The following is an 18,352-nucleotide window of genomic DNA, read 5'->3' on the forward strand; positions in this document are numbered from 1 at the left end:
GGTCTTGACTCTCTCGGAATCATTTTATAGGCCATTTGTACGATGGGCGCACCGCACCCAAAGGTATTTTATACCTAGTGCCAGGATTCCTTCAGGCTGCCCCGATGGGGAAACAGACACCTTTTGCAGCCGCCCCTCTGACACTGCTAGATGTCTTAACATTTGAAAATGGAGAAAAGGAATGTGTGTAACACAAATTATGAAAAAAATTTGTTAATTATATTGATTAGTACAAAAAATTATTGTTGTAAGATTTTTTGTGTAGTTACTGTGCAAGGTGTGTCATAATATACGAGATAATATTGGTTCCTTTGTTCTCCTCAGAACAATTCGGCGGTTTCATATAGCCACAATGAAATAATAAGCAATATTTAGGAAAGATTGCAGATTCAAGGCATCCATTCTTAAGCAACAATATTCATTTTCACAGCTAGAAACTAAGGCTACAACAGGGGTCCATGTAAGTGTAGGACGTCTTACCTTTGGAAATCTCTTCTTGAGATATGCCCTCTTCTCTGCACTTCCCACAGTCGTATAGACAGTACAGCCCATGTGCAGTGCAATAGCAATGGCCGCTTGACCCACACCACCACTCCCCGCATGGATCAGGACAGACTCTCCGGGTCGCATACGACCTCGTACGACCAATGCATAGTATGCCTGACAGAAATATCAAGATTTCTACATGCATGTTTGCAAAATGGAAACTGAGCAAGGAGGTTTAATAATAACAACTCTAAATAAATAATATACTTGTACAGTAATCCAGTCAAACAGAATATCTAACTTTCTATACCCTATTTATGGCACTTCAAAAGCTGATTAAACACCCACAAACAAAGAAGCAATATCCAGCTTTCTGTATCATATTTTACACCTCAACTTAAAATCAAAGCACAAGTATATACCCTCCCAACTTTTAGATATTTAATAAGCCAATTATTCCCCTAATGATCTTGAAATACACAAGTTTAAATATTATAACCATATCTTAACACTCTTATCTAGCCTTAATACTAAACTCTTAATGACAAGTATTCTTTATATGAAAGGGATTGACAATTCCATTGCCTTTCCCTTGGGAACCACCACCACTTTACTGTCAATGGAAGGTTCCTCTGCCTATACTTTTCAAACCTTCTCTATGACTGCATACCACCAACAGTTCTATCAGTAGGCTCCACTTGCAACAGTTCTTAGTTATTTAGTTTAGATTTAAACCAAAAACAGACAAACAACATACAATGAAAATGGTATTTACAGATCAGGATCAACAGAAAAGATCAGAACAAATGAAAAGCTACTGGCCAATTCAGAAAGAAAACTTATTGAAGATGACCAGAGAATAATTGACCGAAATAGTGTAAAGAGGTGATGTATAAGATGTACTACTGCCTAATATTGACATATGCAGTGGAGACCTCGAAACTGGAAAAAGACAGGAAAAATCCAGGACAATGAAATTACATTTTAAAATGCAGTGGTTGTGATTGTTTTAAGAGGAAGTACAACTGACAACCATATTCAAAAAATCGGAAGGGGTCTGACACTTCGAAAAATTAAGGTATATGCCAAAGAAAGGTAACAAGCCACGAAGGGTGTGAAAATGAAAGACTTCCTAAGCCTCGGGAATTTAATACCGTCTGGGTCAGAAAAGAACAAAAGTTGACCGAGGAAGATCAGATAGGATAGATATAAGGGCCTCGTGATTGCCAAGTTAAGAGTCTCTGGGGCCCCGTTTAGTCTCCTCTTATGAAAGACAGGGGATAACAAGGATGTTCTTCTACCACCCCCACCCATAGGGGCATGAATATTTTTTAAAGATATATGTTAGAAAAGACTAGGATAGATTAAGAAATGAGGCGCGACAACTAGCAACATCTCCCGGTCGCACCTATGAACCTATGAAACAACTAGCGACATCTCTCGGCTAGAGCAACAACGATATCTTCAAGATACAAGGAGATCAGCAGGCAACTAGTAGTGATGAACAAAGACCGACTAAGAGAAATGATGAAGTGGCGACACGTAATGGTCAGTCACCTGACCTGGCTAGAAACACACAACACCAAACACGAACGGAAGAAGATATAGAAGGAATAATAATAGAAAAGATGAACCAACAGATAAAATACATGTTTGAAAATCTGACATATAATATAAAGATAATGGTAAAAGAGGAAATGGAAATGGTGACACAAAGACAGGAACCAGCTCAAACACATGGCGTAACAGAGACAAAGGTAACAAGACAAGAGTGCAGGGGCCAGCAAGAACGACCCAACGACGCTGAAATAAATATAATAGAAGAGGAAGGGTGGAAGCGAGCAACAAGGCATCTTAGAACACCAGTAAATGATAAAACTAAACTAGAGAACCAGGATAGGGAGTGGACAACAGCGGTGAGAGACAGGAACAGACAATGGGAAACCGAGACAGGAAAAGAAGTGGACGGAAGAAAAATGGGAATGAGACAAGGGAAAAATAAAATAAAGGCAGCAGAATGATACGCATGGTTATACGTGGGAAAACTGGACAAAGATACGATGGAGGAAGCTATCATAGAATACTTGAAGGAAAACTGAGTAAAAGGGAAAGTATACTGCAACCTCATGAATGACAAAATAGGAAGCAGAGCCTTCAAAATAGGCATTCCAATGCAACACCTAGAAACAGTCTACGATGGAAACTTCTGGCCAAAAGATGTAATATGTCGGCCCTTTCGGCAACCCTGGAAGTTCAGAGGCCCGGCAACCAGGGACTAATACAATAACATGGCATGTAGAGGGCCTGAGGGGAGTCTTGAGCCTGCTCCCGAGAAGTATCATGGCTGATGACATTGGAGTACTCACAGAGACAATGGTAAAAGAGGACACAGAACTGAACATCCCAGAATTTTACAATTTTCATGCCTATGCGATACAGTGTATGAGAAGAGGAAGACCAGTGGGCGGTGTGCTATGCATCATCAAACCACAACTGGCCCCCTTCAAACTACTATTAAGAGAAGAAAACATGCTGGTTGTCAGGACAAGAATTGGAGTTATACAGTAGTAACAGTCTACTTTAATCCAGATCACACAGCGACAGACATAATAGATAAACTAGGGATGGCCTTGGATTACAGTATAAGTATGGATAAGATAATCATTGCAGGAGATCTGAATTGCGCAATAAATAGGCAAGATAGAAAATGCAAAGAAGTAATGGAATAATAAACAAACGAAGGCTTTACAATACACAACAGACAGGAGGACTGGACATACATAGGGCATAACGGAGCTAGCACAATAGACCTAATAATCACAAAGGGCTTTAGATCAAAACACCTTGCCACCACAGTGAAAAAAGAAGCAGCAGTAATCCGTAAACACATTCCAGAACAATTAAATATAGAAAACGGTAGAAGTGGCAAATTAGAAGAAAGACGAAATATAACATTTGGCAAGATCGTGGACATGGAAAAAATTAAAGGGAAAATGAAAGAAAAAGATAAGGTTGAAAGAGCAATAAGAGCAGGAAATATTGACGAGGCTGCTACATGGCTGAAATCAACTATAATTAATGCGGCCACCACACAAGATACAAATAGGAAGGCAAGGCCATGGTTCGACAGAGAATGTTATGAACAAAGAAAAATGACACTGAAAACACTACATAAAACTAGAGAACAAATGGCAAGCGCAACCACTGAAGAATACCAACGAGAATGAAAGAAATACAAGGACCTAATAAAAAAGAAGAGAAAGCAACACCTGGAAGAACATAAGAAAATGGTAGAGGAGGCAGAAGAAGACCCCTACCGAGCTCTGAGGCCAAAAGGGCAGAAAATACAGCCCAACATACCTATGGAAACATGGATAAATCATATAAGAATAGTAATTTGCTCAAAAGAAACAAGACCCATGATTAAGGCACCTATGACTCTACAAGCTGACGAGATCTTCACCACGGATGAAATTGCAAAAGCGATACAGAAAATGAGGAATAATTGAGTACCAGGAGTAGATGGAATAAGAAGTGAACACTTAAAGCAGACAGCACAAGAATACCTACCGATATGGACCTCCCTTCCAAATAAATGTTTAGAATTAGGAAGTATACCAGACGGATGGAGAAAGTCAACAATCAAGCTATTATACAAGAGAAAAGGAGACACAGAGAACCCAAACGCGTACAGAGAAATAGCGTTGGAATCTATATTACTGAAACTCCTAACAGGAATCCTCGCCAAAAGGCTGGCAGAGAAGCTAGAACCCCTTCTACCAGAGGAACAGTTTGGTTTTAGAAAGGGAAGGTCCAGTGGCAGTGGAAAACCTGTTGGAACAAATAAAACAGACAATAGAAAGACCAAAAGGAAAACTGTATGTGGTTATTGTTGACTACTCAAAAGCCTTCGATATGGTCAACAGAAAGGTATCAATAGATAAACTGGAGGAACTAACTGGAAGAACTAGCGCAATGACCCTGCGTACTTAAGTACAGTACAGTAAGTACGCAAGTTTTCATTATATTAATACTTGTATATATTTTTATTTTTGTCATTACTGTTCACTAAACACTCTATCATTGACAAGTTTACGCTACGTAAACGATACTGTACATATATAAGATTGTTCTTGTAGAACGAAACATGTCATTCTTTGTATGTTAGTGTGTTTTTTACAGATATGTTTATAGTGTTATAATTTACATTGTATTTGCTGTGTGTTTGACAGACTGAAAAGCCTTCAACAACAACAACAACAACAACAACAACAACAACAACAACAACAACAACAACAACAACAACAACAACAATAATAATAATAATAATAATAATAAAGAAATGAGGACATAAGGAAGGAAATCAGAGTTGAAAAGCTTTAGGACAGACTGGAGAGGGGTGAACTGAAATTTTGGACATGTCAAAGAGGATGAAAGAGGGAATAAGCAGATGATGGAGACCTAGATAAGAGGGAGACACAGACTAAGGTGACTGAAAACTATCAAGGATAGTATAATTAGAAGAAACCTGGATTGTAACATAGTTAAGGAGAAACAATGGCAGTTGGACAGAGGAAGATGGAAAGGTGCCACAAAAACTCAAACCAGCAGGAGCTGGACGAGGAAAAGTTGTGTGGATCATGATTATAATGATGATGAAGATGAATTGTACCCTTTTGATCCCTGCTTTACACAAAAAGAAAAACTGGTTTTACTCCCTAAATGTACGCTTTCAATCTCCAATTATGGAGCTTTCAGCATTTTTTTAACAATATCTGGACATCATGTCGACTATAAAGTGTCCCTACCACTATCGTGACTCCACACTAACACTTATATATCTTCCATCTGCCCAGAGTAACTTCTGTAGTTAAAAATCTGCAAAACATCTATTTCATGTAGATCAACACGTACTGTGGCATACACTACTGGGATGGTGGAGGCTTCCTCCAAGCTCCACTTGTCAGGAACTTCCCACAAGAAACCAGGATCAGCAAGGACAGTGGATGCTAGACCTCTAGCAGCTACCATGCCCATCACACGTCTACCACTAGTATCTCGACCGGCAAACTCCAATCCAAGAATGCAATCCTGCAAAACATTAAAGTTCACTCAATTATGCAGTTGAGATTAAAACAAGTTGTCTTAAATGAAAGTGTGTCTGTACTACCTGTCCAGCAAGATCTCCAGGCAAAGCATCAGGAGGCAACTTCCCACTAGCAAGCATGATGTCTCTGAAGTTCAGTGGAGCATAATATACATTACACAGTTCCTTATCAGGGTGCTTCTCAGGTCTAAACATAAAAAACAGAGTTCAACAATACTTTCAATTTTTACTGAATACGGTACACTTTGAAAGTAAAACCTGACCATCAAAATATATTTTCCAGAGCTATTATACCTGTAGAAGGTTAAGGGTCCTTCAATCCAGCGAAGGCTGGCTAGATCTCCACGAGTGAGTGCATTGATATATGCATGTTCCACTTGCAGTGATGCAGCGTCCGAGTTGCTGTCCAACTTAATGTGACGATAAGTGCCCCATTCTCCTCCACGGTAGACATTCATCACTAGATCCTTCTTCAGCTGGGCAGCATATAGAGGATGCTTCAGAGAGAAGGCAGGAGCATTTTTGTCTTGCACAAATATACATCTGTAAACAAATTAAGATAAGTATAACATCAACTTTCTATAGATAATTTCATCACACAAGTTATCATCAAAACCCCCGTCAAATTAGTTTTCTAAATAGAGACCCTTACAGGCAATTAAAATAAAATGAAGAACTACGTTATTACTTACAGAGCAGGTATATTAAGATGCAATATTTATGTATTTAAAATATATATTCTTTCATCATTGTCACAAAAGATAAATGCAACTCGTTCAAGTATCACTGCCCCAGAACAAAGCAACAAATGAAAGCAACTTCTAACAGAAACTACCGGCAGTAGATAGGAGAGAGTGACACCAGGGGTTAGGGCTCTTTAAATATGATTTTCAATGGGAAAATTAGCACTGCCAGATTAGAATGCTTCCAGTAATATCTAAGTGTGTAAGGTGGAAGGTGGAAGAAAGGAATGACAACGGTGAGAGTCAAAAGAGGAACCAACTTTATCAACCTTATAATAATAACTTCTCCATGTGAGAAGTCATCCAGAAAAAAGAACATCTTTTCAGGAACAAAAAACACCCTTTCTGAGAGTGAACATTGTTCACAACTAGAAATATCTTCTACTTCAATGGAGTATAGATGAGTTCAGCTTTCAGAGAGAGTTGAAGACAAGTAATGATGTTGCTCAGTTATGAACACCCATTGGATGATATGGATAAGAAAATGACCTACAATAAACAAAGATGGTGGTAGAGAAATGCAATTCAGTATTCAGAATACAATGACCTTCTTGTGATTCTAACTACAATAGAAGTCCTTTATAGCGAGAATTCACAACGGCCAAAAATTTACTCGCTATAGTGTATTTTTGTTATATCCGATTTTTCATTAAATTTTAGGAGAAACCCCACACAGGCCTACATTAAAATCAGTATTAAATGGCAATCAAGTTTGTTCAAAACTTGCGCTTTTGCAGATTTTCATACTGCAGCTTACTTCTTATTTTTCTAATTCTGAGACAATGTGAATGCATATGTTCAATTTCATTCTGAAATATTTGAGTAGTATCACTCCAGTTGCTTCTGTGGCAAACTTTTCAGTTTTCTTATTCTAACAGTGTCACCTAATCTAACTTAACCTCATTGCAGGGTGTATTCATGATGATACAAACTTTCAGGGATGGAAGACGGCAGATGGATCAATTTGAGATAAGGAACCATATTTCGGAAACGATCGAGTCAAAAGTTAGGCAAAATTCTACTCATTTAAGTCCATTTACCCGCATAAGTTTCACAAGCTGCAGCATTTATAACACATGTTCAAAATGGCATCCCCATCGTCAATGCAGGCATGGCATCGTCGCACAAAGTTCTGTTGTACCCATTCGAATATCCCCGGTGTCGTTTGAGCAGCATCACAGGCAGCGAGAATTCTTGTCAAGAGATTCTCTTCAGTCTCAACAGGCATCTCATACACAAGGCTTTTCACATGGCCCCACAAGAAGAAATCAAGTGGGGTGAGATCAGGTGAACGAGCGGGCTACGACACAGGACCTCCTCTTCCTATCCACTTTGCAGGGAAAGTCTGATCCAAGTGTTCACGAACCCTCAGTCCAAAGCGAGATAGGGCTCCATCATATTGGAACCACATCAATTGATGAAGTGCAAGTTGGATGTGCTCCAGGAAAGTGGGTAGTACATCTCTGAGCACCACTGTATACACTGCTGCATTTAGGCGGGGAGGAAGAAGAAACAGGCCTATTACATAATCTTTGACTATACCTGCCCACACGTTAACCAAAAGTCTGCGCTGATGGCTCTTCACAACTGTAGTGTGGGAATTCTCATCGGCCCAAACGTGACTAATGCGGCTGTTCAGCATTCCGTCTCTGCTGAAACAGGCTTCATCTGTGAAAAGCACATACACAGCGAAGTGAGGAACGACTGCAAGGCGCTGCAAAACCCAATGGCTGAACACGAATCAAGGTGCGAAGTCTGCAGGACTCAAAGCCTGCACTTACTGTGGATGGTAGGGGTGTAGCTGCATTTCATACTCACCACTTAGTCATATGCGAAACATCAATTTTACATGCAACTGCTCGAGTTTTGATTGCAGGCACCTCATCAACGCGACCAAGCACTGCACCTTCCAAGTCGGGAGTCCGTGTAATTCGTCGTCCTCTTCAGTCGTACTGTGTTACCAGCTGCTTTGATTCACTTAATCGTTGGAACATTCGTGGTAACATGGTGCGAGCCGGATGTCTCCTACATAGATATTTGGTCCTGTACAACCATTCGGCTTCGATGCTGCTTTCATTTGCTTGCCCATACACGAACACCATATCTGCTAGTTCCGTAACCGGGTACAACTCCATTTGAATAGAGCTGATCAACGTACCACTTCAACCCGTACACACAGGCTAAAGCTTACAGAACAGACATTGCACACCGATCACGTCAGTACACAGTATGCCATCTGCATTGGAGTCGCCGAGTTATTATCCTAGCCTCTTCTGCTTGTCGGAATTGTCTTTCCTATTGTACTCTTAGCAATGCAGTATACTTCTTCTTCTTCTTCTTCTTCTTCTTCTTCTTCTTCTTCTTCTTCTTCTTCTTCTTCTTCTTCTTCTTGCGTTACGGCCTCTGTAGGACCACGGACAGCTCCTTCACGGATTGCATTTTCTTCTTCTCCTCCCAGAACCTCTTCATCTTTTCTCTTCTTCTCTCCTGCTCTTCTTCCGAGATATTCAGTATCCTCTTCTCTTGTCTACTCCACTGGTGACTCTCAATCCTTTTCCTGTATCCATCCCTATCATTGATCTCTGGCATATTAGTCGGTATGTACTTGCTTTTCCAATTTTCCTTTTCTTCCACCTTGATCCCCAATTCTGACCAATCTTTCCGGAGTTCAACTACCCACTTGGTTCCTGTCTTTCCTCGTGTCCTCGCTGTTGTTTCCCATACTCTTTTCGTCATTCTATCCATATTCATCCTGATTACATGTCCCGCAAACCGTGCTCTTTTCAGTCTGATTTCTTCTGAGATTGTCCTCATGTTCCGGTATAGTTCTTCCCTGGGTCTCCTCATCCATCTCTCACCTCCTCTCTTAGGGCCTAGTATTTTCCTCAATATTTTTCTCTCTTCTTTCTCTAGTTGTTCCGCACCATTTCTTCCTAGTGCTATTGTCTCAGCAGCATATAATACAGCATTTCTCACCGTTGCCTTGTAATGTCTGATCTTTGCGTCTGTAGATATATTTTTTTTATTGTATATATCTCTGGTCATACAGAAGGCTGATCGCATCTTCTTTATCCTCTCTGTTATTCCCTCATTACTCCTATTCCTTCCTGTTATAAATTCTCCTAGGTACTTGAATTTGTCCACCTTTTGTACGGTGCCTTCCGGTGTTGTCCAATCCTCAGTGGTATTCAATGTCTTTGTCTTCTTGTAGGCGATCCTCAGTCCTACCCTTCCGGCTATATTGCTTAAGTTGTTGAGTTGTGTCTTTGCATCTTCTTCTGTCTCACTTACTATAGCTATGTCGTCCGCAAAGGCTAGACAATCTACTTGGGCCCTATTGTCCTTTTTGTCCCCAACATGCGTCTTTGGTATTCCCATTGTCTCATTCATTGTTCTCCACTGTCTGATGACTTCATCCAGAGCTATGTTGAACAACATTGGTGATAATCCATCTCCTTGTTTGACACCAGTGTTGATATCAAATTCTTCAGAGAGTACTCCTCTGAATCTCACCCTTGCCTTTGTGTCTGATAGAATTTCCATTATGAGTTCATGTGTAGTGCCATCTAATCCTCTGTTCTTCAGGATTCTTCCAAGAGTTTGTCTGTCGATGGAGTCATATGCCTTAGTGAAATCTACAAAGGTTACCACCGTTTTTTTGTTCTTTAAGGCCCTATGTTCTATCAGTTGTTTCAGTATAAATATCTGTTCTATGCATCCTCTTCCCTTCCTAAATCCTGCTTGGTAGTCTCCAATTGTACTTTCTAACTGTTCTTCCAGTCTATTGAGCAGGACTTTTGCAGTATACAGTACAGTCAGAGGTATCAGACCGATTTTTGCTTTAACTTTTGAGTACCGGCCGCAGTGGTGTAGTGAATACGGCGTTGGTCTACAATTCCCAAATTAACGGTTTCAAACCCGACTATGGTCGGCACTATCTCCCCAAGACATTTCAAGTGCCAGTAGAGTAACTATACCCTTTCAGCTATAAATTTACACGGAAATAGCCTTTCCAAAATTTAACCAGATGCGAAAAATGCAGTGAAACTTCGTTAGCATGTTCCTCATTAAGACTATTTCTCATTTAACATATCATAAATTCAAAGTCCCGATTCACATCGTATTAAATCTATACAAAAACCTCACTTATCACGTCACAAATTTTTATGTTAATGCTTAGTACGACCACATTTTTCCTAGCTCTAAAAATGTTCTTTGTCAACTGTGAAAGGAACGTGATTTCCAACACAGATTAGAGCCCTTGCCACGGGAGACAGCAGAGAGAGTTGTGCAAAAAATGGAAAAGGCCTTGAATTCCTGACCTTTACAGGGTAAATTACACCTTCAGGAAGCCTCTGGAAAGTTCAGTTTTTCTCTCACTGATACTGCTGAAAAACCAGAAAGCCTGTTTGTGCTTGTATGACGCATTCCATTCAGAAGTTAGAAATTTATTCTTGAGTGATACAATGAAGAGCAATGAATATTTGTCGCATGACAGCCTACCTATGTATTAGGATCATCTCTCGCACATGGGAGAGTTTAATTTCCAAATAATTCAGGTCGAAGAGTGTGACAAGAAATTGTACGTCCTCTTAAAATCACCACCACCACCACCACCACCAAATGACCAGAAAACAATGTTTAATAATTCACTGGTCCAAAATATAAGGCTTCAGCTGACATTTGTTTTAGAAAGAGTGTGATCTGCAATAATGCAGTGATACTTTTATAGGCCCCATTGCAAATTTTGTTATATTTGTTGTCTGGTGTTTTACACATATTAATACACTGTTATTTAATAAGCCCCAGTGAAAAAGGTTTTTGTATTTGTTCTCTATCTTTTCACATGTCCCTTAATACTCTCACCTCAGCTTTAGAAACTGTAGATATACAATATCTTTCACTGTATCCGTACATACATGACGTAAAATGCACGCATGTCGGAAAGAAACACATGAAGTGTTTAAATATCCCTGTTGGATAGTTTTTATTCGTGTATTCAATGGTATATTTTCTCGCTTAACACATTCTCTTTCCTTGTCCCCTGCTAGCGCACATAGCGAGAAAACTATATCGAAGATGATCGATTGCTGGAGTTCATAAATATTGATGATGGAGAAAATAACGGATGCATCAGTGATAAGATTTTCCCTGTAACCGATTTTGAAAATAAAAATTTGGATAATTTTCCCGCCATGGTTACGCGAAAGTTTTCTCTCTGTGTATTTTCCATTCTTTTTTGTGAAATGTGCAGTCTTTAAAACATTAAGGAGTTTTTAAACCTAAAATTTGTTGAATAACACAAATATCCACACAGTGGTGTGCAGTGCCATGATTAGATGCGATGGAAGTTATCATGCAATATCAAAATACGACGCCATCCTTGAATGGCTCAAACGGTTGAGGTGCTGGCCTTCTGACCCCAACTTGGCACATTTGATCCTGGCTCAGTTTGGTGGTATATGAAGGTGCTCAAATACATCAGCCTTGCGTTAATAGATTTATTGGCGTAAAAGAACTCCTGAGAGACAAAATTCCGGCACCTTGGCACTGTCGAAAACCATCAAAAATAGTTAGAGGGATGTAAAAACATTAAAGCTATCCTCAAGGTCACAGCGCAAATGAATAGATTGCATCCCATATCCTTGGCTTTGACGATATGAAAGTGACTGAGGTATGAGTGATGCTAGTAATACCATTCCTTATGCAGCCAGTCCCTGTTATGAATGGTGTGAAAATATCGCTCATAGGGTCAGTTGGTGCATACATTTCAGTGGGCTTGGCAGACTGATATGTAAGAGCAACTGCTGGCTCGGTGAGGAAAGCAACGGGAAACTACCTCACTCCTCGTTTCCCTAGTACGCCTCTTCAGTGACGCCTAGGCTATTTATGACAGCTGTTGGCGAAGCTGCAGAGGATCAAACCAGCCTTCGGGCTGATTACCCAACATACATACAGTCAACCAAAACAAAAAGTAACTTTTAGCGGCTACCTGTACATTAAGTAATGTAGTACCGGTATTTGAGCGACTGGGTTTATCGACAATTATTCTGTGTATCCACCCCTTTCTCTGCTGTCGTTGTCCGACAACCAATAACTGAACAATTGCTTTTGATGGTGTGCTTAATTCAGTCATGACACTTCAAAATACTTCATTTCTTCAAAAATGAATGACTGCCTACAATGAGGTCCTACTACAAAGGCAACTATGTTAAACATACATTGTCCAGCCAGTACATTCCAGAACTTGCATCATTTAAAGTACAGATGACTCGTTACTTAACACACAGTCTAGCTGAGCTGAACATAATAAAACGTTATGTACATTTCCATAAAAAGAAAAAGTTATATTTAACAGTGTCTGTCTACCCATAGTCCTATTGTTTCAACAGCTGGTCATCAGTCTGATTACCGCACCTGAGAAGTGCAAGCGGTACACTGCAGTAAAGAGATCGCCTGGCTCTGCCAGCTGCACATAATATTGGTCTATGCACGCATAGCTAGTACCATGTTATCTAACCATGCAGAAGGCGCACAGTTGTTCTATAACACTTGTAAGTCTCTGGGCTAATTATTTTCACATACATTAAGTAAATAGTGGTTAGTGATGTGTTATAAAGTTAAAGATAATTTTTTTTTCTTTGCTAGTTGTTTTATGCCGCACCGACACAGATAGGTCTTATGGCGACGATAGAGTGAAAGAGAATAATTTAAAGTGATGGCATTCTCAGGAAACCACTGCAGTCATACTGCAGCACGAGTTTTGCTACAGGATGGCAAACTTTCCTTTTGAAGGATGATATCTGTGTGCCAGCTATTGCTGTAGGACCATATGGAAAAAGCAATTGGAATTTTAGATTCAAAATTAAATTTGCATATTTTTTTTTCCCTTTAAGTTTTTTTCAAACTTCCTTAAAGTTAAACATTGCTTTAAAAAAGTAGGGAAATTACACTAGTAAATAAAGTATCATATCAAGGTGGCACAATATGTATAACCATTTCTGTATGGACAGGGTTTTCAATAACTGTCTTTATAAAACTTAAAATATGCTGGCCAGGAATTTTATTCTTACACTGCAGTAGAGTAGAATCTGTAATTACCTGATGTTACCACCTCCAGACTCTTGCTTAACACAGTTCATCATCCCTACAATTCCACACAAAGGCTCCCCATGGCACACTACAAGAGATTTCTTAGATTCTGCTTCACTCTGTTTCAAGGCTTGCTTCAAATCTTCCACCCAAGTGAAATTCTTTTCTGTTACACGCACTACCTGAGGTTCTGTCAGATCTCCAACCTGGGGGAGAAAAAGAAAAAGAAAAAAAAATCTTACAATCCTTTCACATCTTCATGAACATATCAGCATTAATCTAGTATTTCTGACACATCTCACTTAGGAAATACAAATTACAGATTGTGGCCTTTAGAAAGAAATAATCTCAGCATTTCTGGGAAGCGGAGAAACTATTTCAAGAATGGCCGATGAAATTCAAATATGCCTCCCACTTGAACACTTGGGTACCTGCATTACTTCATTGAAGTACCCTGGCTGGTGTCAAAACATGACTACTGAATGCAATTTATAATACATTGTTAGGCCAGTCTAATATTTTCAGTACAGAAACAGTTGAAAATATTACCTTGCGGAGCAGTATAAATGTGTGATGACCTGCCGATTGCCGAGACACCAATTCCAGACCAGTGCTGTTTAATACATCGTTCTTCACTGGAGACATTTCTTCAAGTAAAACAAAGCCGCCATTCTTGATAGAGGCAATCATGTTATCTAGGACAATTTTAGGTTTGGGTAGAATGTCTACTCCTACAATAAGGTTACAGTTCTGTTCCACTGGTCCAGACTTCACATCTTTTTGAGACACTTTAACACCAAGTGTGTCTAAGCTACTTGTATCGTGTGCATTTTTCACTACTGTTAGATCAACCTGAAAATGAATAATAGAATTACAATCAATCATACTGAATGACATTTTCATCAACTGTAAACCTTTAGAACACATTCACTTACATGAAGCATTGGCTCAGATTCCAAAGTATCAATAATAATGGGGGCAAGGAGAGATTCCACAGGTCTATCATCTCCTACTTCAGCTACCTTCATTTTTAGCATGCTTCCTGCATTTTCCAGAGCCAACTGCAAACTGACTGTCAGTGCTTGGCTACGAACTCTAAGATCATCACTGGCATTGCCCTAGTAACAAAAGCAAAAACTTAGATCTCTTCATCAACTATGAGAGAAATCCCTAGGGAAATAATTAAAATATTTAAAACATTTAATGTGTAGAATTTTGTTTTACCTTCATGCTGACAGAATTCATGTTTGGCACAAAGCTGTAACGTTCAACCTTTGGAGCTGCCTGTGCTTGCTGACGTCTGGGAGCTAAACTTGCCTTCATTCCTCGCAATTCCACACCACCAGCCTTAAGCATATTGATATTTCGGTACATGTGGACTGGAACACCTGTCATACAGACACAAATTCAGCCCTTATTGTTCTCCAATGCAACAAAGCACCAGACACAAACTCAGCCCTTACTGTTCTTCAGTGCATCAAAGCACAGATCAGTTGGGTTAAGTAAATGCAGAAATCTGAATTTTATTTTGATTACATTGATTTCTTCCACAAACAAATTCCATGTTTATCTCAAGAGTCCGCATTCCTGAATAAGAAAAGCATTTTCATTCTTCCAAGAGCCTCAAAAGGGTAAACAACCTATTCTCACACTAATTTAAGATTATTTTTTTTTAAAGAAATCATGAATCGGGGCTCTTTAAATTCTGTAATTTTTTTAAATCAACTCATTCTATTAATGTTCTGTTATATAATTAACCCTTTTTACATTTGAAAGTATTGGAAAGTAACAAACTGGTAGTTTAAGAATGTATAATTGTATACAGGAGTTGATAAATGTTCACCTTATAGATGAAAACATCTTGCTGTTTTTAAGATGCAAAATTTGACAAAAATACTCACCTTCTCCTTCTGACAACTTCTCCATCATTTGCTTGTGCTTTTTTGGGTTTATAATTGCCCTCTGCAGACGAGTGGGCAAATACAGCTCTCGAGTGTTCAGGCCTAGGATTGAGAACTGCAGCATTGTATCCATGAAACTGATCCAGTTCTCTTGCCACTGTAGCTTGCCACTGATTCCTGCAAAAACAACCTTCCACCTAAAATACAGAGCTCACTTCTGCTGATACTAGGAGAAAAAAGGATACCTGCAATATTTTTCTTGAGTTTGTAATCTTAAGAAGAGTAGTTATTTCATCTCCGTACATGAAAAATCTATCATTTTTTATTAAGCACTGATAAACAACTTTGTACTCTGCCCACATAAGAAATATCTGGAAGGCAATCCCTCAAACCAAGCCAACAGGAATGACAAGGAAGGAGAGGAACCTTGCTATAAGCTCTGACTCTGAAGTTTTTCAGTTTCCATCTACCACACCTACCTCTACTATCAGAAGCGGTAATACCACGGAATATTCCTCCATAGTCATAACCCCTCAGTCTTAAATCCTTATAAATATCAGCAGCTGCAAGAGAGAAGAGTCCTTTCTCAGATGGCACAGAAGGAGGGGGAAGTTCCAACATCTCACGATCCACGTCTTCAGGTACCAATATACGTCCAGATACTGCCACTGAACCTCCCTCGCAGAGCTCAAAGTTACCAGTTCCATCAAAGATGTTTATTAGGAACCTGACAGAACCTGTGTACAAAATACAAGTCCATTAACATTACGTGAAGACAATGAAACCTAGATATCACCTTATTTTTAAATCTGTGATGTTTGTAAAAACTTTTTTTACAATTACTCACCTTCTTTTGGCATTATAGTGGCTCTGTGGAACTGGACATTCTCTAGGACAACTGGAAGATCATCAAAGGACTGTCCTTGCAGTTTAGCAAATGTCTTCCATACCAATGTCTACAAACACACCAGGTAACATTGATTGTTATTATATCAGCTTAAGTTCAGTACATTAGCCCTTTGTGGTACAGTGTCGGGCTTTAGTCCAACACTGCTAATATGTGGTTCAGGTTCTACGGGAGACATAACTTGAAGTAAAATGGCGAACATGATTTACTTTGTACGTAACATAACTAAAGGAAACATAATTAATGGAAAGACTGGCAGAAAGAAATTTTAAACCGCAGCAGTGTTACAGAAGTATTTGAAAGATTTATAGTTAAAATAAGCTCTTCCCTGAATGTAAGCTGCCCCAAAAGAAGTAAAATACAATACGACAAGTAAACATGAGTAAGTGGTATACTCCCTATCTTTCAGGCATTAGGAAACTAATGATACCCTTTATAAGAAATCTAAGAACAGTAGTACAGAAGATAAGGATATGTACAACAGTATAAAGCAAATATACAGGAGGGAAATAAAATTAGTAAGAGTTAGGCCCAATGAAAATTATATCAGAAACTCTAAAAATAAGTGTAAAGCTGCCTGGGATGTTATAAATAAGGATCTAGACGGGAAGGTGAGAAAAAAACCCATTCCCATTGAACCAGATATCTTAATTTTTTCTTGAACTCATTACAAAATATTGCCATTCCTGGTAATCAGTCTATAGAGACGGACAAGACACAGCCTAAAACTATGCCTACAGTCATGGATATGTTAGATAACCAGCAGCACCAACAAGGTAATTTAACTGACAGTTCGAAGTTCACATGGGAAGAAGTTACACTGGGTTAAAAAAAAGATAGTTACCAAAATGAGTAATTCTAAAAACAAAATATATAGTATCTCCAACTCCCTTTTTAAAAGAAATTGATGTAATAGTGCTCTCACTAACTATACATATAAACTGGGTGTTGAAGGAAGGGGTTTTTCCAGACTGTCTGAGGATTACATTAATAGTTCCTGTTTATGAGAAAGGGTATAGAAATAGTCCAGACAGATGAAAATACAACTTTCAAAATATTTTGAGAACAACAACTTAATAAATGCTTCCCAATTTGGTTTCAGGGCAGGAAAATCAACCACTACAGCTGTAGGATGTGTAATCTCTGAAATAATAAATAATTTTGAGGCCCACAATTACTGGTGCCACATTTATTGACCTTAGCAAAGCTTTTGATACAGTATCACATGAGATACTAATCTCTAAATTTGAATATTATGGTGTTAAGGCTCTTGAGGCATCATTAATGAAATCTTTCCTCACAAATAGAAGCCGAATCAACACTGAGTTAGTCCAAGTAACAAGAGTAGTCCAAGGGTCAGCAGTCGGCCATTATTTTTCCTTGTATATACAGGTATTAATGACTTTTCTGGGAACTTATTAGGCAATTCTGTACTCTATGCAGATGACATTACTAACAGCAGATAAAGAATTAGAAAATGTAGTTACTCCAAACAGGAAGAGGTTTCAAGAGTCATTGGCATAGTTAAAGGGGAATGCACTTGTCGTAAATTGCAACAAAACTGAAGAAACTTTCTTTCATCTATGCAATACAACTAGGGAGGACAGCAACAAGTCAGTGAAAATGTTAGGATTCCATTTAGACTCAAAACTGAGCTGGAATGTTCATACACAACAACTATGTAAGAAACTGTCCTGTGTGATATTTGTAATGCAAAAACTGAAGAAATGTGTTAGCAAAACTCAAATAATATCTACTTATTATGCTTTCTTTCATTCACGTCTACAGTATGGAACAATAACGTGAGGAAATTCTACGGGTGCTCAGGATGTCTATGTGGTAAAAGAAAGCAATCGGGTGCATACAGGGAATTTCTGACAAGCAATCATGTAGGGCCATTTGCCAGAGAACTGGGAATAATGACTCTTCCCTCAATATATATTTACCAATGCATAATGGACATTAAAGAAAACCTGATTAATCAGTGTTATCCATTAAGGAAGAAGGTTCATCAACATAATACAAGAAGGAATGATATATATACATTCTTCATGCTTGATTGAAGAAAATGCAGAAATATAATTGCACAGGAATGATACTCTTTAACAAATTCTCA

The 18,352-nt window shown here is 38.8% G+C and overlaps 1 protein-coding gene across 1 annotated transcript in view; it reads right to left on the bottom strand.

Moving 5' to 3' along the window:
- Nucleotides 1–18,352, bottom strand: part of FASN1 (Fatty acid synthase 1) — a 239,642-nt gene that overhangs the window by 50,521 nt on the left and 170,769 nt on the right. Inside the window, exons 16-26 of the mRNA XM_067135405.2 lie at nt 16,177–16,285; nt 15,809–16,066; nt 15,330–15,506; nt 14,653–14,816; nt 14,364–14,546; nt 13,978–14,280; nt 13,438–13,634; nt 5,888–6,136; nt 5,657–5,780; nt 5,401–5,577; nt 481–660 (exon numbers count right to left, since the gene is read on the bottom strand). Of these exons, the coding sequence (XP_066991506.2) occupies nt 481–660; nt 5,401–5,577; nt 5,657–5,780; nt 5,888–6,136; nt 13,438–13,634; nt 13,978–14,280; nt 14,364–14,546; nt 14,653–14,816; nt 15,330–15,506; nt 15,809–16,066; nt 16,177–16,285 (2,121 nt within the window). The remainder of the gene's footprint in view (nt 1–480; nt 661–5,400; nt 5,578–5,656; nt 5,781–5,887; nt 6,137–13,437; nt 13,635–13,977; nt 14,281–14,363; nt 14,547–14,652; nt 14,817–15,329; nt 15,507–15,808; nt 16,067–16,176; nt 16,286–18,352) is intronic.

The sequence above is a fragment of the Anabrus simplex genome, chromosome 1, assembly GCF_040414725.1.
Source record: "Anabrus simplex isolate iqAnaSimp1 chromosome 1, ASM4041472v1, whole genome shotgun sequence".
In the NCBI taxonomy this organism is placed as follows: Eukaryota; Metazoa; Arthropoda; class Insecta; order Orthoptera; family Tettigoniidae; genus Anabrus; species Anabrus simplex.